The 22672-nt window shown below is 40.4% G+C and overlaps 1 protein-coding gene across 1 annotated transcript; it reads right to left on the minus strand.

Moving 5' to 3' along the window:
• Positions 1–16753: 16753 nt before the first annotated feature.
• NDUFAF4 (NADH:ubiquinone oxidoreductase complex assembly factor 4) lies at positions 16754–21927 on the minus strand. Its single transcript, XM_074538531.1, has 3 exons — positions 21756–21927; positions 21066–21163; positions 16754–18967 (listed from the first exon to the last, which is right to left on the minus strand). Exons 1-3 carry the CDS (start codon positions 21880–21882, stop codon positions 18653–18655), a joined length of 540 nt encoding a protein of 179 aa, XP_074394632.1. The 5' UTR covers positions 21883–21927; the 3' UTR covers positions 16754–18652.
• Positions 21928–22672: the final 745 nt, after the last annotated feature.

Raw genomic sequence — 22672 nt, forward strand, 5'->3', positions numbered from 1 at the left:
AAGGATTGGTAATGTGAAAGCCATATGTCCTTTTAAAGCGAATCTGTTATTAAAAGTAACCAAGTTTGAAGAATGAACCTTTTACTAATGATCAGCATACCCTCTCCATTTTTGTCTTCAAATAGACCAGCTGACACCAGATCTTATTTTTTTTTTTTTTTTTATGCAGGGAGGCAATGATTACAACAAAGTTGTATTTTAACTAAAAAACCTGATAAAGCCATCTTTTTTTCAATTTCAGATCATGTCTACTGAAGCATATTTCTCTGGATTGCTCTACATAAAGTCCTTTATAGTATTATTATTGATGCCTTTAAGTACACAGGCAGTGAGATGGCAATCACCAAAGATGGAGGAGAGCTATGAATAAATTTAGAATGTTTCTAATAATCAGGAGAATCAGGTTCTGGAATAGTTTTTCAGCAGAAGTCTTGGTGGAATGATCTTTCAGTACAGAGATGACATATGTGATTTCTAGCTCTGCCAACTTAATCACAAGACTCTAACACAGCCTGCAGTCTTTATTTCTTGTGTAGAACCAAAAAATAAAAATCCCAATCCGGAACTGAATTCCACAGCCTAAGCATCCTCCTGTCTGTGTGGGACATAGCTGCATTTCTAATTTAGGGATTGAAAGGAAAAAAAAAAATCCACATTCTTGTCCACTACATCTTGCCTGTGAGCTCTTCCTGAGGTGTGGATTATTTAACATAACTTTTGTGAAAGCATCGGTGGAAGTTTTAGACACGATTGTTTTTCTGCTGGAGGCACTGCCATCAGAGTAGAGCTGGCAGAAGGGCTCATACAAGAGTTTCTTCTTTTCTTCAGCAAAAGGTCAGCCAAGATTAGATCAAAATACATTAAACAGTAGGTTAAACTATGCCAGCTGACTTTGTGCAGAAGTAGATTAGGAGTGCCCACAAAGGCCATTCCACAGCTGAGCTCCAGAGGCAAGTGAACTCAGAAGGAAAGGACAGCTTCTGCCATTTCTGTGGTGACTGACACAGCTCAGTAGCTGTATCCATGCAACCAGTTATTTCTGCTTCAATCTGAATTACAGTCTCCTTGCAGAGAGGCCACTGAAATATTAGGCTTGTAACATTTCTGGACAGGTTGCAAACGCTGTGCTTCCAGATATATGCATTCTGAGATGCTTTCCTGTGGTGCACTGAGAAATGCCTGATAGATGGAAGGAAAAATCAATGGGCAATGCAGACTTGTGCTTGCTTCCTTGCTGCCCTGATGCCCAATTCTTCTGGGCCTGTTTGGATGGATCTGCACCACACTGCTGGTCCTTGCAAGTGCTGAAACGCTGCTGAAGGGGTGCTTGACACCATGACCAATGAAAGTCAGTAGATCTTTACAGGAGCAAGAAGTAAGAAATATGTGCCAAATGAGAACATCTGCTTTCCAGCAGTGAGTGATTTATGAACTTCCTAAACCACTTGTTCTTCCTAGGAGTTACATCCCAACTGCTGTGTTTATTAACACATGAACTTCTACTTCAGTGTTGATTTTTCAGGATATTTTTCTACTTTGTTTTAAATCTACTTATGCTTTTGACCTCTGTAAGATCTCATGGCAATGAGTTCCACAATTTAATTACACATTAAAAGAAGGACTGTTTTGCAGGACTTGCAATGCGCTGTAGCTACACATTTCTTAAAGCCTGTTTGCCATTTTAGTGCCCTTGTTGCAGAGTTCCAGCCTACAGGGACACACAGAGAAACAAGAAATGGAAAAGATCTGTTGTATCACAGTGTTAGCACCAGCTTTAATAGAAAATGTTTCAGTCACAGCTTGACATGATAACATCAATGTACTTAAAAGATACAGCAGGTCTCAGAACAGTCTGCAGGGTGTGAAAACAAAGACTTCTACAGCCCCCAGGGTGTTTTTCCTCAACAGAATGAACAGGGCAGGATTCATTCAACAGGGCTAGAGCTGCTGTGAACATCTCTATTGGAATAATTGATATTTTTGAGTAGGTTTGTCATTTTCCTCACCACTATAGTTCTAAAGATATTTCCTGTCCTTCTTCAACAGTTGCTAGACTAACACTGTGTGCATTTCCTTGTATAGGTAGTACAGAAATTACATTATTGTATTAATGAACCACAGATTGTAAGTATCTTCATGGGGAATACAGTTAATTTTCCATACCATAAACATTGGTTAAAGAAGAGGCAACAAATTGGTGACAGTTTACCACATTCAGTCCGGAAGTAGATCTCAGTCTTGAAACAATGAAGGTAGTAACTCACTATGGCAATTTTCTAAGGATTATGCAGGGTTCTTTCTCACTGGAAATTACTTGATTAATAGTGGGTTTCTTATTTTTCCCCTAAGCTTCTTCTGTATTTCAAAAGAAATGGGAAATTAAGGGAGCATTACATCACTTTATTTTAGATCACATTAGAATGTCACAGTGGTCATGTCTAAGATTATATAAATTATGAAATAAAAACAAAAGACGTCAGAATAACGATGAATGATTGAAAAACACAATTTCCTCTGGAATAATTCAGAATAAATAACGATCAGCTAGTTTAAACAAAAACTCCTTCAGTAACCTACTGAGAGTTTTTCCTAATAAACAACAACATCAACACTGCAGATTTATGTAATACATCAATTTAGCGCAGTCCAAAGTTGTATACAGATGATGTATGGGACTACTTCATACATCTCTAAAAAAATCTCTTATTGAGTAGAAAAATTGTAATTATCAACAATAACACACTGTATTCTGATTTCTGTGATTTCTGGGTGTCTGGATAATTCCATCTGTAGGCAAAATATATGAGCTGCTGTCCATTTTCCTCCTCAGAAAATAATAGGAAACAAATGTTGAAGAAAATGCCTAACTATAAGCTAAAAACCTTCCTCCAAATCAATCCTCCGTATTTGATTGTGATATCCCAGATTTTGCATTAACACAGATTTTTTTTTTCTCAAAGAGGAAAATTGTATTATGGGTTTTTTACTCGGGAAGTTTTAAATCCTTCAGTTCTGTTATTAGATGAAAAGTTCTATTTCCATCCCTTTTTAAATGGAAGTTTCTAAGCCTTATGATTGTAGAGAAAATATAAACCTGCAGCAAAGGTTCAGTAACTGTAAATCACATAAACCCTAGGATCCCATACTTCTTTTAAAATTCTTTGATGCTTGAGGGCAGTAATACAATTCTTGACAAGTGGGACAAAAGACTTTACCATGCTTGGAACTGAACAATATTGTAATTTCTACCTCTTTTTAGCCATTTGTTGTAATGAGAATTTACTTAGATGGTTTTATAGCCTTACTTTGCATTCTCACAAACTTGTACAGATTAAGTGACTCCAAAGTGAAGATGTTACTTATTTTCAAATGTATATCCTTTGTTCCAAAATGCTCTCAATTAATGGGAACATTCAGTGGTATGCTGAACAAAGACAAAAAACTTTTGTAACAGATAAAATTTTGAAAAACTCAGTAATTCATCACATCGCTTGCCTGAGTTTATTTTACCTAGATAGAAATGTCAAACACATTTTAATTAGCACAGAATATACTATTGCTAGGTTTTAAACCAGGTTCAGGTTTTTAATATCTGATAATACATGTAGCAAGAAGAATAAATTGCCAGTTTGTAGTTAGCTGAACACAAAATTGGCAAAATTTGGTACAGAGCAGTTACTTAAAAGAACTCAATTCTATCAGCCCAGATCTCAAAGCTCATCATAGGCTTTTTATACACTTTTAACCATTATAAGTGGCTCTGATTTATATACATTTCTAACTGAAGCAACCCTTCCAGACTGCACACCCATGAAATCCACCTACCAGGCATATGGGGACTGTGGACCAAATAAGATACAAGGAGCTCCACAACTGTGCATTGACTTGGAGGAAAAATGGATGCCTAGTGAACCATTAGCATCACCACAATAAGTTCTGGAAGTCTGGTCAAAGCTGCCCTTCTCCACCCCCACTGAGAATTCACATAGTTAAAAATAGTAAAATGGTTTTATCCAATATTCCTTTTTTTTTTTTTTTTTTTTTTTTTTTTTTTTTTTTTGATACTCAACAATAATTTTCAGTGTAATTCTCTTTCAGGTGTTTGTGTTCTACAAAAGATTTTGTTTCTAAGTACATGTTCTGCTCTGGTAATTATCCCTCCTGCACTGTAATTCAAGCCTGAAAGTTGATTTATTCTCCATGTATTCTTTTTACAATTAAATGTGTTGCCTTTGTAACTGACTTACATCTGACAAAGCTGATCTAAACAGTTGCAGAAATGTCTCATTGCCTTCGCAGTTATGAGCCCAATTAACTTGTCAACATTTTCCAATGGTTATTTACAACAGATTTACCACAGCTCTAATCAGCTACAGAGGTAGGAGAATGAAGGACAATAGGGTAGGGAGTGCCTTTCCTTGCAGTTTTCTAGTAACAAGTGGATCCTCATGATACAAGAATTTTAGGATCTGTAGGAGTCAAAATGGTGATGGGTCAGAAAATCACAATTTCTTCAGTGATTGTGATCTGACTCTGAAGCCTACTGAAATTAGTTTTTGCATGAATAATTATTTCATTCTTGGTTATTTCTACAGTCACATTTAAAAATGAGATTATCCCATCTGTTTTAGCATACTTAGATGTCATTGGCATGCAGTTTACTGCTTAGACCAGCTTCTGCTACTTTGTTCATCATATCTGATGAATACCACACCTGCATAGAAAAGGTGAAAACATAACAAATGACAACATAAGCTATTGTTCTGATAGTATTAATCCCTTTTATAATTTGTTTTTTGCACGTATGCTGTATCACCCAAACTAAATAACTGTAGATCCTCCTAGGGAAGTATCACAATTAAAGTTGTGTGATTTAAATATACCTAGAGACATCAAGGCACCTTGCTGGAGACCAGGTCAGTGCACATTGCACTTTCTGGAGCTGTTGAAAAGTGCAGAGATCAGAAGCTCTTGATCTAGCCTGACAACAAATACTGTGTTCAAAACACATTCATTCCTTTATGAGACACCAAGCAACTGCTCGCTTTGAGAGGGCTCTGCTCTCTCACTGCAGATCATCAGAGCAGCAGAGCATTCCCTCCCAGCAGGGGCAGGAGCAGCAGCAGTGCTGGTGCTGCTGGAGGTTCCCAGCAGCCTCCTCCAGCTCTCAGGCCCATCATGCCCACTGGGGACATGAAGGTGCCATGGTGTTGGTGGTGCCAGATGGATTGGGAAACACATTGGCTCTCAGGGTTCATCAAAACCTGTGATGCTCAGAAGGTTTGGCACTCTTTGAAAAAAGGTGTCTCTGTGAGTGGGGTTATTTTCAAACCTTGCTGTAGTGAGAGGAGATACTTTGGGTCTGGGAAAGCATATTGTGTTCAAATACAAAATCATGTTGATCTGTCCATAGATAGGTCAAGTTGTAATTCTGGTTTTAAGATAATTTGAGTTGTAATTTTGGTTTTAAAATACCTAGGAGTTATTTGTAATGAATATTGAGACAGAGTAAGGATCCATCCTGAACTAGGTGAAGTGTCTGGGAGAGGTGAAGGGTCTGTGGAGCTAAAGCTGAAGGAGAGGCCGCGTTCCAGAGACAGCAAGGAGACAGAGAAAGAAAAACAGAAAAACCATGAGGTCAATCTGCCCCCGACCTAGGAATTCCTCCGATAAAGAAGAATTAGTGCTAAGTGTCATGCAAGATGAATATGTATGAACTTATTGTGAAACTGTATGCATATGCATTTGGAAGGGGGATAAAAGGAGGTCTGAAATCTTCAGGGGTACGCATGCCCTTTTGGGGAGGCTTGCGTCCGGCGCGCGTCGTAATAAAGCATACCGGGCTTTACAACTTTTACAAGTTGTGAGGTTTCTTCTTTTCTCCGCAAAACAAATATAAAACTGAAATTGTTTCTTTTCCAAGAGGGCGCTGTGGCTGAGGGGAAGCCATGGTAACCAGGGTGGCATAATGCTGATACCTTGCTCCTGAGTGATAAAAATGCACGTAGAGTAGGTTTTGGGCTTAGCAACAAAAAGGTTGGGTTTTCAAATAGCTCCTTCTAGCCCTCCATTACAGCTGCCACCCTTGTCCTACACAGTATGTATCCCAAGCTTCATTCTTTCATGTTCATTAAGCCTTTAGGCATTCAATAAGCAGCAGAAATTACATTTCACACAAAAGAAAGTAATTTAATTTTTTTGGCTATTGCTTTAGAAGAATACAAAACTCAGATCTCTTCCCTGTAGAGCTGTTGTGAGGTATGACTCATCCTTGCCCAACATGTTGGATGTTCACTTTAATTAGATATGTGCATCTAAAGATTGTTGTAAACACTTGCTGTTAATAGCATATTGTTCCGTCTTCTACAATGGGAAGTATAAGCAATCCTGATACATTTAATACATAAAGCTGTACATTTTAAGTCATGTTAGGGCAGCACACTTTCAGAAATTAATTAGGAATATTCTCTAATTAGCATATGTTGGCTGCCTTACAAATCATGTTGGCATAAAAAATTGGTATAATGCAAATTTTATTCTACAATGATGCTTAAATATTTTATAAACACTAAATATTGTTACACAAATCTTAGATATCTACCTATGTGGTAAATCTGGATGGAGATCCAGTTTATTCATAATAATGAGTGAAGAGATAAAGTATTGCTACTTTCTTGTTGGTGATGGTACATGAGAAATAGGCTAACCTTTATAGAATCACAGAGTAGTTTGGTTTGGAGGGGACCTTTAAAGGTCATTTAGTCCAACCCCTCTGCAATGAGCAGGGACATCTTCAACTAGATCCAGTTGCTCAGAGCCCCATCCAACCTGACCTTCAGTGTTTCAGTGTGGCAGCCACCACCTCTCTGAGTAACTAGTTCCAGGGTTTCACAACCTTATATCTAGTCTACATTGACCCTCTTTTAATTTAAAGCCATTCCCTCTTGTTTTATCACTGTCTGCCTGTGTCAAAAGTCTGTCCCTTTCTTTCTTACAGGCCCTCCCTAAGTACCAAAAGGCACCTATAAGGTTTGCCCAGAGCCCTCTCCAGGCCTCTCCAACCCCAACTCTCTCAGTGTTTACTCATTAGGAGAGGAGCTCCAGCCCTCTGATCATCTTCATGGTCCTTCTCTGGACCCATTCTAACAGGTCCATGTTCTTCCTCTGCTGAGGACCCCAGGCTGGATGCAGAACTCCATGTGAGGTCTCACTAGATTGGAGTAGAGGAGTCCTCCCTTGACTTGCTCCCTCATTTCTTTTTCATTTCACATACACATATTTTCCTCAGTACAGGCAGGTGAAATGTCTTTATACTCAGCTGGTATCTAACCAACCCACACACCAGTGCGAGCATATGACACAGCACAAATTGATGATCCAGATATTTTACAATCTCTCTCTTGGGAGATTGTAAAAAAAAACCCAGGACTATTATGTCTTTCCAAATGTGGCTTAGCATACTTGAGTAAGCTTGACTGCTCTCAAAATCTAATACAACAATGATAAAACCATGTGGTTTTTTGTGTATGTCTTTCTCTGTTGTGCAGAAATGAATCATACTTGTCTGTAAGCAACATATCTTTTTTCTCTTTTTAAAGTTCACTGACATTTACTGACTCAGTATGTACAGTATTTCATAACCATAATGCTATATCACCATGTGTTAAAAGGAAGGCTCTAGGGTGTTAGACTGGCTTTATTAACATCATTTGTAATTTAAGAGTGTTTTCACATGGTCAGATCAATAGCACATGATTTAAACATTATTTTGCCTTTTACTGCTCAGAAGCCTTCACAGGGTACCACTTCACACTTTCGCAGAAGAGCATATTTCAATGTTTTTATCTGTCAGCCAGAAAAATCCCTGAACAACAAAAATCTGAACTAGTCTTATCTCTGAGAAATTTATAGACACCTTAGTGTTAATCTGAAGACCTAACTGAACATACTTTTGATCACATGCATCATTTCTTTTGGTGGAAACCTTAGCATTTATGTAAATAAAGATTCATATCTAAGCTGCACAATCAGAACTTGAGAGTCTAGGTCATTCCATTCACTTAACAAGGATAATGGTGCACCCCTGGACTTCACCTTTTCTCCCACAGCCTTTTTGTGGCAGGTCAGAATTTTTTGGCTTTCTTTTACCTTTAGTTTGCACTCAAACACCTGCCAGAAAGACAAATGTGTGTATGTCACAGGACTATCAGAGAGTCTTCCTGGAGTGATTTAAGTGACATGACAACAATTTGGTGTATGCTCCTAAGTCATTGATCAAAAAAATAGCAGCCACGTTTCTTCATGTGTCTGATGTAGACCTGAGGCATTAAGAAATTGTGGATTTTTTTGTGTTGTGTCACTAAGAAAATGTGGGAGAACTTGAAAGTAAAATGTCACCTCACTTATGCCTTTCAGTACCATTAAAACACAGAATTAAGGCATTTTAACAGTCTGTAACAGATTTGTTTCCAAATATTTCATTAAGTTTGATGCCTTAGAAAATGAATAACAACTGTGGATCTTTTAAGCATGTAATAAATGGAAACAATTTTCAGAAAGTGTTCAGACTGTAATGTGGATCCTGTAACCTTATTACCAGAAAATGTTACTACAGAGGAGTTGCTAAGAGAAGAGGAGCAGTTGTGAGCTTATGTATAATTTTTCTACATTACTGTTCATTAAATAAAATAAAGCAATATTATTTCCATTGGTGAACCACAGAGAAAAAACAGGGATAAGTTTTGCCTGGATTTTTGCTTGTTTCCTTGTTCACTCACCCACAGCCCTGGCTGCTGCTTTCCAGAGACAAATGCTTTGCCTGGTCCTAAGTGTATGTAGAGAAAACATGCAAGCTGACAGGAAGAGTGATGGTGTTACTATTGCAGGAATAATCCTTAAATTGTATGTTTATATTCTGTTGAATGACTTCTTTGTCTTTTAAGCTACATCATAGTGCCTTTTCCATCTATTCATGTTTTATAGATGAGGTGGTAGAGTTAGCTCCCAGTAGAAACAGGAATTGGAAAGATGACATGCCCAGCAAAGGAGTAAAGCACAGATGGATGGAACCAAGTTTCTTTCTGATACTCTGGTGATGCTGAAAGATATTTGGCCAGGCATAAGCAATATGGAGAAATTCTTCCATCTTCCAGTCTTCTAGCAGAACAACAATGGGCAACAGTCACAAGTTGCAACAGGAAATTTTGCCCAGCTGTACAGAAATTCCTTTTCCCACAAAGACAGTTAGGCACTGCAATGGGTTCCCTGTGTTGTAGAATATACAGGTTTGAAAGTATCCAAAGCTTGACTGCACAAGATAAATTATTCCAGTTATTACAACCTAAATTACTCTGTGATTCTATTAATTCAAAAATGTTTACAACACAGTGCAGAGTGTTTTGGGGTAGCAAGTGGTCTGCCTCATTCCCAAATTAAATGCTCAGTTCTTCTTCCAAGATCATTCCTCCTGCCATTAGATCCCACATCTCTAGATGGTGTCCTGCAGTTGACTTGGAAGCTGCCCAGCCATGGTTAAAGCTGTCACCTGGGTCCTGCAGGTCAGTAAGACCCCAGTGCTCCTTATATAATTCCTGTTACCTTTGTATAACCTTGATGGATCAAGGACAAGCTTTGAAAGTATTACGGACCTTATAGATGCTGCTAATGATCTGCAACTTTATAAGCAAAATTAAAAAGTGAAATAGAAATATTTTGGTAGCATGGCAAGAGATGCATATGTAAAAAAACATGCCTAGGAAAAGTCTATATTGATTTCTCATACCTGTAATTTTTTATTCCTATTCTGCTGCTAGCAGACCTCAGAAAAAAAATAGGTAAAACTATTCCTAATAGCAAAACAGAGAAAAACATAGCAGTAAATGAAGTAAATCATGTTTTGTGTAATAACTTATCCCAGAGCTATGGAGTGAAGCATCCTTGCAAAAAACAGAGAAAACAAATATTATTCTTGTTATCATAGTTTACATTTAGTAGTTGATCCTGGTAAGTTACCTTCCCAAATGATCCAGACAGGTCCATTGAGATGTCCCTGCATAAATTTAATGATGTTCTTATAAAAATCTCTGGCCACCTGCAGCATATATAGATTTGCCAGGGCTTTGGGGAAAAGTTTGATTTGCAGAGAGGGGTTATTTGCAAGGATTCAGCAACAAAACCATCTGCCTGCATCTCCTCCAGAGCCTGAAACTCTATTTCTGTCTAGTGTATCCAGTGAAGGGACATAACAGATAAGCTGTGTTCTCATCTTTAAGCCACATTTTATCAGCTGCATCTTTAGATAACCATTCTGCAGCTCCAGAGACAGTTTGACCAACTGGAACGCACACTGGATTTTTATCTCTTAAGTAACCATTTTTTCTTATCATGAAAATAGCTTGAAAACCAAGAGAATGTGAAGGTAGTTCAGGTTCAAGCTATTTTCCATTTGAAACAAACCTTTGATGAAGACTGGAAAAATACAGCATATCCATGTCTAGCACCAGGTGTAGAAAGGACATAACATTTGAAAATCCCTCATAACACATTCTTCAACCTGACATTTGAATATTTATCTACCATTTCCCTCTCTCTTCTCTTGAGGATGCCAAGATAATCTGTGCAGGAGAAAGCAAAGGAGTTGCTATCATTTCACCAAAGACAAAGGATGATTTTAGAAAAGGCATTTCATGTTGTTAAAAATTAAAAATAAGGGGAAATGCCACAGAGCCTGTGTTAAATTCAAGACAGAAAGGAGTAGTAGCACATCAAGAGCTCTATGTAATTTATATCAGTATGTCCTGCATTTTGACTTTAACTACATTTAGGTTTTCATCTTTTAGTTTCAGAAGTATTGAGCAGCTAAGACAGAAGAAGCAGTTCATTTTTCACAGTGTGTTTTAAGTTGCAGCAATCTCAAGAGGATTTGAGTAAGCATGGCTTACACTCAGTTCAGCTTTTGTTCTTGATTGAGAATTAATTACGCTTTTCTGGCAACATTAAACGTGTTATGCTAGAGTGCAATGTTGTAGCAAGGGCTGCATTCTGTAGCAAGTTCCACAGCAGCAGAATGATAGCACAAATTCCCGAGCCTAGAAGTCTAACAAGGGTTTCTCATACTGCTCTGTCAGTAAAACTGCATATTTCCTTAGCCTCCCAAACATTGCAGTTTTGCTGCTTTCTGAAGGCCAGAGAATTACGTGTGTATGTACAGAGTCATGGACTGTATGCATTACAAGCAGGTATTTGTGCTATCTGTTGAAAGAACAAACTTGCTTTCAGTAGCATCTTCTCAGCTTTTAATCATAGCTATGTGTCCATGGTAAAATTCAAATAATTTTATTCAAAATGTACTCAGCAGTACATTTATTTCAAAGGGTTAAGAAGTCATGATTAAATGTCAACCTATTAAGAGAGACACAAGAAAAATGGCTCCATTTCTCAAATTGCTACATTAATGACAACTTTGCAATATAAAAAGGGTTTAATATTGAAGAATTGCATGTGCTGAAGTGAGCTGATAGAATTTATCTTTGTTAAGTGATGACAGCTGTGAATTTGTTCCCACAAAGGAAATCTTTAACTGGTGACAGCTAATTGAGAAAGGCAGAACATAGTATGAAATTTATTTCCACTTTCTTCCTCTGCAGAGAAGCAAAGCCAAGAGTCTGGCATTATTTCTTCCTGAAGACATCTTCAGTGGCCTGTTTTACACTGATTCATTGCTATTCAATGCACTTACTTTCTATTTATTCCAGTTTCACTATAGCTTTAGGTAGACAGTAAATCAGCCTCACTCAATGTACACAATTAATTTCCTATCTATGAAACAGGACTAGAAACCTACAACTTTACTTGTCAGCAAAGTAGAGGGGTATGAGGGGACTGGATTTAGGTAAGGGTAGGAACAGTAGTAACCAGAATGTGACAAACTTTGTTTAACACAAGTCGTAGCATTTATTTTGGAGATTGACCAAAGGGAAAAAAAAGCCTCATTATTTTGTAAAAAGAACAAAACAGGTGTCTGAACAAAATATTTTGTCTTCAGTTTGAACTGTTCTTAGAAATAAATGTCATCTTATACCACCACACTTAAATATGCTTTTAAAATTTAAAAAGAAATAAAGGTTTTAACAGTATGCTTTTCAAATAAATAACCTAGGGATAATGCATTTAAAAATAACCTAGGGACAATGCATTCGTAGCAGCATTTAGGTACATCTGCATGTTCAGCTTTTTGCCCCTAAATTTTGTGCAAGAAAAACATACCCAGTTTTTAATAACTTGTTTCTCCATGTAGATATGGCAAATAATACAAGTAAGCTGAATATATGGTGGCTTCAGCCAAAGGATAGCCACTGATGCTGAGAATGGTAAAGACTTTATTCTTCTCAGTTATAAAAATATCTCTTTTGCTTTGTTTTCTGCCATGTTAGTGAATTAAAGTGGTTCATCAAGTGGCCTGACAATTGCCTGAGCTAGCAAAAAGAGAGGAGGTGGGCTGTAGCACTGGGAAAGGGGTGGGGTGGTAGGGAACAGAGAAGGCTTCCCTCCCTAAGCAGCAGTGAGCCCCTTCCCCTGCCCACCAGGCTGTAGCCCCTACCACTGCCCCACCTGAGCCCCACCAAGAGGGACTTGAGCCCTGCTATGCTTGGTTCTCATGATGAAAATTCATGGTGTGGAGGAATTATGCAACTGAGATACACAGGTTCCAGCTTTTAGGGGGCATGGAGACTGCTAAGATAGGCTCTATCTAACATTCCGTTTCTGCTTGGCCTTAAGAAGGATGGAAATCCACAACCCCACTTTACAAGGGGACATGTCGTGCTGTGAACCCCAGAGGCTGGGACAGAGGGCAGTGGAGGGTGACATGCAGTGCACAACTCCTGTACATATGGCAGCTGAACAAGGATCTGACTGTCCAGGCTTACTGTGCTCTGCCCTGCTTCATTGCTCTGCCTCTATTTCACACTCCACACATTGCTGAACTTCAGTCATGAACTGTATTGATTTTTGTTTTGGAGCAAAGCCCTGTGCAGTTAACAAAAGGGCACACTTTAGGTCAGAGAAACTCTCAAAGAGACTCCACTTTTATCTCTTTTCACTCTGCCAAAACAGGCAATTATAACCAGCTCTGCACTCCCAGTGCACCCAAGTTACCAGTGCTGTCTGTTGTCCTTTCTCCAGACCCCAAGCTCTGTGTAAGTAGAGCTTCCAGCTGTGACTTTACACTCAGGCTTCCAGTTCCAGCAGCCCTGGCAGGACTGATTCCAGCTTTCACCAGCACCACATGCAGCTCATCCCACTCAGCAGTGGGATTCCTCAGTCCCTGTGTTATCCCAGCTTCAAGGTGTGGGTGCCAATGAATGACTTTTGAAAAAGTAGAGATTGATGCAACCACACCATCATTTCCCTCAGCTTACTAAAAACAGTGGCCTCATGCTTACAAGACATCATGCATTTTTTATTCCCATATGAGAAATCCTGATAGGAGATACCTGTGTGATCTGTCTGGCCCCACTTGCTTCCCTCCAGGGCAATGCAGCACTACTCTCAGGAGGCCAAAACATCTCACCTAAAAACAGCTTCTGCAGTTGAAGTAGCCCACACTGAAAGGAGATTTTTGCACAACAGTCACAAAAGAACCACCTTGGCAGACTTATTTTTTAAATTTGTTTCCTGGTGGCAGACACATCAAACCCCACTCCACCTTGCAGAGGCACAAGAGCAGCAGTGCTCTCCCTCCAGCACGATACAGGAGATGTGCTGCTGTTACTTACCACTGCTGCTGTGTACATCTAAGTCTCTGTTTCAGACCAAGAAAACCAATGTCAAGTTTCTAAGAGAATTTAATCCATGGGATTTATGGCTTTTTTCAGGAAAAACCCTTAGCTCTGGTACCAACACAGCAATACCTAAATTGTGAAAGATTAACAGAATTCATTAGACTTATAGGTTGCTGAAAACAGATTTAATAAGTGTGTTTTGATTGCAAATACCACATCAGTTGGTGTTCCACTTGCAACAGTCTCAAGTACCAAAATCTGTTTGCACCTGAAGCTCCCCTGCTCTGGCCTGCCCTGTCGGTTCAACAGTGAGCGGCACCATCTGACTAAGAGCCAGGAAACTCCTGTATAAAGGGGCTTCAGAAAGAGCTGTGAAATGTGAAGCTTCGTGCAATCTCAAACATGCAAGCATGATGCTTACATGTAACAAAGTGAGACAGCCACCCTTTTATAACTTTTGCATTTTGATCCTGCTGTATGTGCTGTACTTGAGCTGCACTTGAGCTTTGATTTGATTTTCCAATACAGAAATAAGACATTCCATTTTGTAAGTTTAATACACATGTTGCACATATACTTTTCTTCTCTCCTTGAGCAAAAAAGGCAGCTTAAAAGACGAGTTCCCTGTGCTGGGAGGCTACACAAAATTCACATTTTGTACAGAAGGGCCCTCTGACTAAACTGCATAGGGAGCACAGTTAAAACTCCCTCCTGCCTCACAGCTCCAACCTTGTTATCTTGCCATCAGTCTGCAGGAACCAAGCTACAATTAATACATATATGGTGAGAGAGATTACTTACTAGGTTCACATATCCCTAAAGAGTAGGTTTTGAAGATGTCAAAGCTAAATTCCTTTTGAAAACCTGTCCTATTCATAAGTTCTGCAGTGCAAAATGTGCTCAGTCTTTTAATCTTTATCTCAGCAGATGTGCTACTCTCAGAAGGCAAGAGTGCTCTGCAAAATTAAAACAGTTGTTACTGAAAGGGCAGAATACAACCAACATTTGCATGTGATCTAGAACAGAGAAAGAATGCAACTGCATGAGGTTTTCATACTAGCAAAGGCTGGCTGCAGAAGGCTGGGAATAGACTTAATGATAGAACAAGACTAGAGAAAGAGGAGTATGTCCAAAAAAACCCAGGTAAATTAGGTATTTGACTATCCCTAAAGAAATTTTCTATAAAAAAATTCAAGCCAGGAATTCCAGTATACCTGCTGGAACTCCCTTGAAGACAGTCAATTTTATGACTCACCAGGAATGTAACCCTCATTATCAAAGGAGGCTCAGCCTGCTCCTGTGTATTCACTCTGCATTGGTGCTCAAAGTGGTCTGGGGTTTATTCAGTGATGTTTGAAACTCTGGTAGAATAATGTCACATGTAAGAAGTTTGTCAACCATATGCCACACTAGAAATGAAACAAATCCCTTGCAGGATCACAAAGTACTTGCAACACATTGCATTAATTCCATAATAACAAAGCAGTCTGAGTGAGACAGGTTGTTCCCTACCAAATGTAATGTTTCTGCATGGTGGACAAAACCACCTGAGCTAAATTTGTTTCACCATATGCATGGCAATGAGACATGAAAAATTCTTCACATAGAAGTACCTGAAAACAGAACTGTAGGTTCCCACAAATTCCCCATAATTACCTCTTCAAAACAGTTGCATGAAGAATTTCTTAAGATGACAGCCAAACAGGAAAGGGATATAGACATAAAGGGACACAGACACAACCATGGTTCAAGTGTAAAGAAAATACCATTATTCTTCCAATTAGAAACTAGTAACCAGGCAAGATAACTGATGAGTAAAACGTCCCTTGAAACTGGAAGAAAGGATAGAAGTACTTCTAGAAAAGATGCAACAGTGAGAATAGTTGTTCCATACATCAAGCCTAAAAGACAGCATTACCTTCAAACACATACTGGAACACTGTAGGCACACACACATGCTGTGGTCAGAATTGTACAAGAGAGTAGTGTTGGAGAGCTTGATCAGGGACAGGCTTTCTTAGCAGAGTAAAGGAAAGATCCATGCTCCAGGTTCTTGTGAGCTCTGGAGAACTGACATGCTCCATGTTGTAAAATACAGTGAAAGCCAAACATTCAGACCTCAGATGATTTGTGTCGCAGACATTTTTTCATAGAAATATTTTCTTTCACATTTGTCTATCTTCTGGGAAGCAGAGCCCCAGAAAAAGAATGTAAACAATTGTTATCAGCTGCTGTGAAATGTAGCAGGTGCCCCTGTGATTGGCTCATCTTCCTTGTGTACCATTAAAAGCCAATCTCAAGAGCAGCTCAGGAACAGATTCCCTAGACACAGAACTTTGTTATTCATTCCTTCTATTCTATTCTTAGCTGAGCAGCTCTCTGCAACTTCTCTTCTTATTCTTTTTAGTATAGTTATAATGTATTATATATCTTATATCAATAAATCAAGCCTTCTGATCAAGAAACAAAATTCTCGTCCTTCTCTCACCACAGTGACCGTCTAAAGTCACTGTAATAGATTTGGATAGATAAGGGTACAAATTTTTACATGATCCTGTACCATTGGCCAATACCCTTGTAATACTGGTTTGACACTGCCCAGCAGGTGGGGCAGGTGACCAGCAGAAGAATCCTTGCTGACAAATTGCATTGCATCCAATTTTCCTGGGGCCTTCTGGGCCACAAGTTCACCTGCCTGCAGGGAGATGGGATCCCTACACCAACTCTGCTGTGGGGCATCTGCTTTCCCACTGTGGATAATATATTCTGAGGAAGAGATCCTGGCTCCACAAAACAGGGAACAGCTTTGCAATCATCACAGTTGTGGACACGATTTTGTCCTGAAGGTGGGCTGGGGCACTGAATGGGATGACAGCAAACATCCCAAAGCACAAACCTGCTCCTGGAGGGTGTAAGCAACACGGTAGAGAAGTGAAAACAGAACACTGAAGTGAAACAGAGCACTGTCATGGTGCGGCCACATCACAAGACTTTAATGAAGGCAGACAAAAGATGCCAAAATACATACCAAGGTAGTCAAAGGGCATGGTTAAACTGGTGTCTGGTGCTGGTTGCAGTGTGTTTTTAATCAACTTCAATCCATAATAAAATTCATTTTACAGGAAATTGCAGCATCTTCAATATCAACAGTATCTGTACCAAATGCATTCCACAGCTGTTTTCTGAATGTTACCTTAAATATTACATTAGGATGAACAGTACTCAAACAATTAAGTATTTCTGTTATAACATTTTCTAAAACAGTATTTTGTGCAAAGCAATCTTAATGTGGTGCTTACCTCAGATGCATTAGTTTCAGAGTGCAGCTCTGTAGCCCATTGTATTAGAGGATAAATGACAAGCCATACATCTTAGACTAACAATTTTGAATTTTTATACAATGCACATACTGTCATTTTCCAGTATCGTACAGCATTATGTACTTCAGAAATGAACCAAACATAACCTTCAAATCCACTGTGGCAAACTGTACTGGAGATACCAAGTTCCAACTCAAAGAAGGTGAAGGAATCTTGCTGTGAAATAACAAAGCTGATCATCTTCTTGGTAAGGCATTTACCAGACTCCAAATCAAAGACTTGGCAGAAAGGTTCTTGAAAGTTACATTGTAAGCCAGGCATGGACTTTTACCCTTTAAAATCACCTTCTTTGGTGACAGGCATAAGATTAAAGATTCTGGGTTTGTTTTTTAAAGGAAGGCAACCATAATGCATTTTTAAATATCAATTCTGATTATCTGCCGCCCCATCTCCCCAGCTTATCTGACCACGTTTCACTGCAGGATTAACCATCACTGCAAAACTTCGTACCTACAGACATGACTAGTCACAGTATTGGGGTTTAAACCCACCACTGCCTCAGAGTGTGTGTTACCCTCGTGTCATCTGTATAGATGCATGCTGTGAGTAAACATGACCTGATCTAGCCCACACTTGGATCAGACAAGGCTTCCACAGGGAAAAAGGATTATTGTAACAGGAAGGGCAAACATTCACAGAAGTCCTACCAGTGGGTCCAATTAGTAGATCCAGTTGTATGTCCTTGCTACCTATTAATATGAAGCATTGCTCCTCACACAGCAGATGGCATGGGCTGCTGCAAGAGACTCATGCCAGAAGATCATCACTAAAAATTCTGTAACAAACAGCACCTGGAGAGGTGCAGGTATTTAAGCTAAATGAGAATAGAGAATAAGAGGAGTTACATATGAACCACTGCTGTTCCAGCACCAGAAAGAGGCCTTCTTGCTGTTCACCTTTTTATTTTATGTTTGACACAGCTTAATTTTCCAAACGCCCTTGTGGTTAACCTTCTTTACAAAGTATAAATACCATTGTGGTTAATTGTGAAATGCCCTTGTGGTTAACCTTCTTTACAAAGTATAAATACCATTCCATTCTTACACAAAAGAAACGCAGCTGTTTGTTATACACACACACCTTGACAGCAATTCCTTGAAAAAGCAGTGCAACATGAAATTACAGAGCCAATGCCCACAGAGCACCTCTTTAGCTGCAGGCCAAGAAGTCTCTGCTGAGAAAGGCAATCTCTTAAAGTAAAATTCTTACAGTAAAATGCTTTTACCGAGTTCATAACATTTGAATGGGATAGTCAGAACTGTGTGACATGCTGTCATACCATGAATTAATCATATTCTGGTTTACAAACTGTAGTTGCTGCATTTCAATGAAGCCATCCAATGGAGAATGGAACTGCTTGAATACATCTCACTGGCATAAGGATGTAGCCTTGCTGGATGACACATTATTGACTGAATTTTCAGACATGGAATATACTTGAGAGTAAAATGAAGACACGAGTGAGATCACAAAAGGTTTTGGCAAATATTTTTATGTTAACTGTTTCGGTTTATGGCTTGTTATAGCTTTTTTGGTTTCCTTACGAAATTCCTGCACAGCAAAAGGAATGAAGAATTCCAGAAGAGAGTTGACCTCCTTCAGTTCCAGACTGTATTCTGCTGCTATTTTCTCTGCAGTCCATATTTGAGGTTGAAGTTTATGATTATTAAGAAGTGTCAGAGCCTCCACAAGGGAAATTTTGCCTTTGGGAACTTTGTTAACATCTAGACCTTCCAAGTGGCCTAATTTTGTAAGTCTCTTTTCCTCCAGTTTACTTGGAAGATGTTCACCACCTCCATCTTTTACCTAATTGAGGGAAAGAAAACAAAAAGAGCTCAACAGCAGTTCTGTTTACTATGTATACCATAGCAGCTAAGCTGCTTTCCTAAATATTTTTTCTGTTTAGCTTTTCCTGTTAGCTTTTCCCATTTTTTTAAAAAAAGCTTAGCCAGCCTAGCTTCTTCCACAGCCATTCTACACAGTGTGTCAGCTCCCTGCCAAATGCTGAAAAGCTCCCATTCACTGCACTTTCAGTGTTGTATTGGCTTGGCAGCCCTTCACACAAGGCAAACTACAGATTCTGGTAGGCAAATGTAAATCCAGATAACCTAATACTTGGTACTGATTCACTGGAAGAGACAAAAAAAAAATCATACAACAAATCAGTATCCTTCTGATCCCACTGGAAAACTTTTTCATGTAGTCTCTCTCCCTTTCCTTTTGTTTTCAAATTTTAGTTTTCCTACTAAAAGAAATCCCTTCTTTTGCTTTGTCTAGAGAACAAGCTTTCCTGCTCTTTTGCAGCATATGGAGTTTAATTGCCATGACTACTGCAACATGTTGACATGCAAAGTCTCTTCTCTAAAGTCCCTTCATATTTCTAAGTAATCTCCAAAACAGCTTTCACTTCCTCATATTTCCTTTTATTAACATTTAATCAGGGAATCACACTAAAAAAAAAAGACACAATTAATCTTATCTTAAATTCAGCAGTATTTACATAATAATCAGAGCCCAGTACCACTGATTATTACACAGACACTCTGTACTAACTCAGATGCTGAGCAAACTGATGTGGATCCTACAGCACCTGTGTGTCTGTTTCTGAGCTACAAGGAATGTCTGTACTCCAGGTCTTCTGCTTTTTGCTAAAACTGTGCTTGGATAATGAATGATTTTCAACTCTTAATTAGATCATCTGTCTCTGGGAATCTTCCACTTCAGGGCTCCCAAGCTGGTGCTTTTCCACTTACCACAGGCAGACAGCCCAAACATACACAGAGGTGTGTGCACATCATGTACACAATGCACAAAGTCATCGGGATAACTTCAGGAATGGGAGAAAGCTTTTCTATTGCTTTGCCCACGTGTCTCTGTGATTACACTTCAATTGTGCTCTAACAGCTGCAAGCAGACACAAGGGCAAGTCTGTGGCAGCAAACTCAGAGCAGGCATAGAATCAAGCAAAGATCTGCTCCACTTTGGCTTTTTCTCAAATCTCTCTTGACAGCTTCATACATGAATATTCAAAGATACTGAATTTAGGCCTTCAGCACTTCAAGATTAGAGTCCTAATCTCTGTGGTGGAAATTAGGGATAGAGATTTCTTGAAAATTTCAGGTAGAAACTACAGAAATCTATTTGAATTTTAAATATTTTTAGACTTGAATACCATATAAATAGCAAATTAGAGAGACTTAGGGATTTTGCTAGCTGACTATAAAATTTTTATTGCTGAATAAAGCAGCTGGAATAAAGTGGTCCTATAATGAAACAGGTAAACCACACAAGCCACAGCACGATATGACAGAAAAGAGGACACTGAACCCCAGTCTGCATTTTACAAAGGAGTACGCTTAGCCTGTCAAGTAAAAGATTGCAGCCAGTGGCAATAAGGAAATGATGACCATACAACCCACAAGATTATGTAGAAAAAACCTAAGGCACTTCCATGAGCTGGATAAAAAAAGTCTCTGCATTGTGTAACATTTAATGGAGTTAAAGAGTAAACATATTTGTCCTCTACCACATCCCTGCTCTCCCAGCAGCCCCAGTCTTTTCCAACAACTCCACAAATGACCTCTGGCAAACTACTTTATCTTTGCAAGAGCCTCAAGAAGTATCCTGCCTCATAGGAAGCAGAAATAGGAATTTAGATGAAAAACAATATAAGAACAACAAAATGTTAAAAAGGAAGACTGTGTCAGCATTTTGAACTTGCATAATAATTACAATTTGTCACACATTCAAAACCTGGGGTCAGACACACCCAGTGTTATTAATGTATAGAAGAGTAATAAAAACACCACTTTTATCTACTGAAAAAGGTAAGTTTCATGCACAAAGAGCATTTTTCTTGACACAGGCTTTGTGCTGAGTTTGAAGACCACAAAGCTGCACTCACCCGCACCGGTGGATCTCTGGAGTCGACATAAACGTCTTTGAGCAAGGTGAGGAGCCTATCGTCCTTTCTGAAAACTTCTTCTTTTATCTCTGGGCTATCTAAAGGCAGTGAGAAGAAGAAGGGAAGGGAGAAAAAAAAAAAAAAAAAAAGAAAAGATTGATCTGACTCAAATCGTTTCCTTTAGTTCTTCCCCAGCGGCACGGCATGGCTCCCGCAAATGCACCTGCCCTCTGGGGAAGGTGTCATTCCTCTCCCACAGCCCTGACCTCAGCGACACGGCGGGGCTGGGCCTGTCACCCGTCACAGCACGGCGGGACAAGGTGCCCACACGCTCGGAGCTGCTCAGCCAGCGCTCCGTGCCACCATCCCTGCCACCACCGACACCACCGCCTGCCATAGCTGTCCCCGGAACCACCCGCGCCATCAACCGTCCCCAGCTCCTGTCCCCACCAGCCACCTCCACCGACCGCCCCCCGCAGCCGTGCCAGCAGCCGCCCCCATCTCCCAGCCCACCAGGCCAGCTCCACCAGCCTCCCTCACGCCGCTGCCCGCTGCGACCGCCCCGGTCCCCCACAGCCGCCCCACCGCCACCGCCACCGCGGCTCCCGGCATGCCCCGCGCGCCCCGCGCCGCTCTCAATGTCACCGGTCTCGCACCGGGGGCCGGCGGGCGAGGCCGGCGCTCACTCACCGGCCATGGCGTCCAGCCGGGCCGTGCGGTGCCGCGGCGCGGGCGTGGGCTTCTCCTTGCTGATCTCGCGGCTGGCCCGGTTCTCCACATTGAAATTCCGGAACACGCGGGTCACCCGCCCGCCCATCGCCGCCGCCGGCCGCGCCTGCGCACGGGGCACGCCGGGGAGGGGCGGTGTGCCGCGGCGGAGATGCACCGGAAGGAAATGAACGGAGCACCGCGGGCAAACAAACAAATAAACGAGCAAATAAACGAGTGAACCAGAACACAGACGGCGCGGTTTGCTTTGCACTTCACGGCGCCCCGTAGGCGCTCTCTCCATGCCCTCGGTGCTGCCGTGCCTTTTTTAGAGGCGTTCGTGAGGGGCGCCCCGGGTCGGGAATGCTCCCAGAGCCGCGGGCTGCCCCGGAGTTTCCTTCTCAGCCGTGGCGGCCGCCGCCTGGTGAGCCCCCGGACACGTCATGTCGCGACTGGGGCTGCTTATTTATCGGCGGGGAAAGGCACGGGATCATTCCCCAGTACTGCTGAGAATGTATTTGTAGGCTACACAGTGCTTTCAGGGCGCGGACCCTTTTTTCAGTTCAACTAAATAGCCTTTCTTCTGACTTCCCAAAAATCGCGAAAACTGCTTGTGAGAAAATACTGAGAAGGTCTTAAGCCATGAAAGGTAAATTTGTCAACGGGATCAAAATTGTTGGGATGGAGTCAGCAGTTTATAGATTCAAGTGTGAAAAGATAGAGAATCCTCGGAGAAAGGAAGGCAGAAAGAGTGAGAGCTACTGGCCTGATGCAAAAAGCAATAAAGCCTGATGGTTGACTACTTTATTCAGCCACGACTGATAAGGTGTCTCACCAACAGAGATTAATGACTCGTTCATTCCAGCTGCTGTGTGAATTAGCCAATAAGTAATTCCCTT

This window comes from Zonotrichia albicollis, chromosome 3 (assembly GCF_047830755.1).
Source record: "Zonotrichia albicollis isolate bZonAlb1 chromosome 3, bZonAlb1.hap1, whole genome shotgun sequence".
NCBI classification, from domain to species: domain Eukaryota; kingdom Metazoa; phylum Chordata; class Aves; order Passeriformes; family Passerellidae; genus Zonotrichia; species Zonotrichia albicollis.

Coding starts and splice junctions, on each gene's coding strand:
- NDUFAF4 (XM_074538531.1), bottom strand. CDS start 21,882: ATGGGCGGGCGGGTGACCCGCGTGTTCCGGAATTTCAATGTGGAGAAC. Junction 21,164..21,755: donor CCGGCTGGACGCCATGGCCG/GTGAGTGAGCGC, acceptor CACTGCCTTTAG/ATAGCCCAGAGATAAAAGAA. Junction 18,968..21,065: donor CCAGAGATCCACCGGTGCGG/GTGAGTGCAGCT, acceptor TCCCTCAATTAG/GTAAAAGATGGAGGTGGTGA.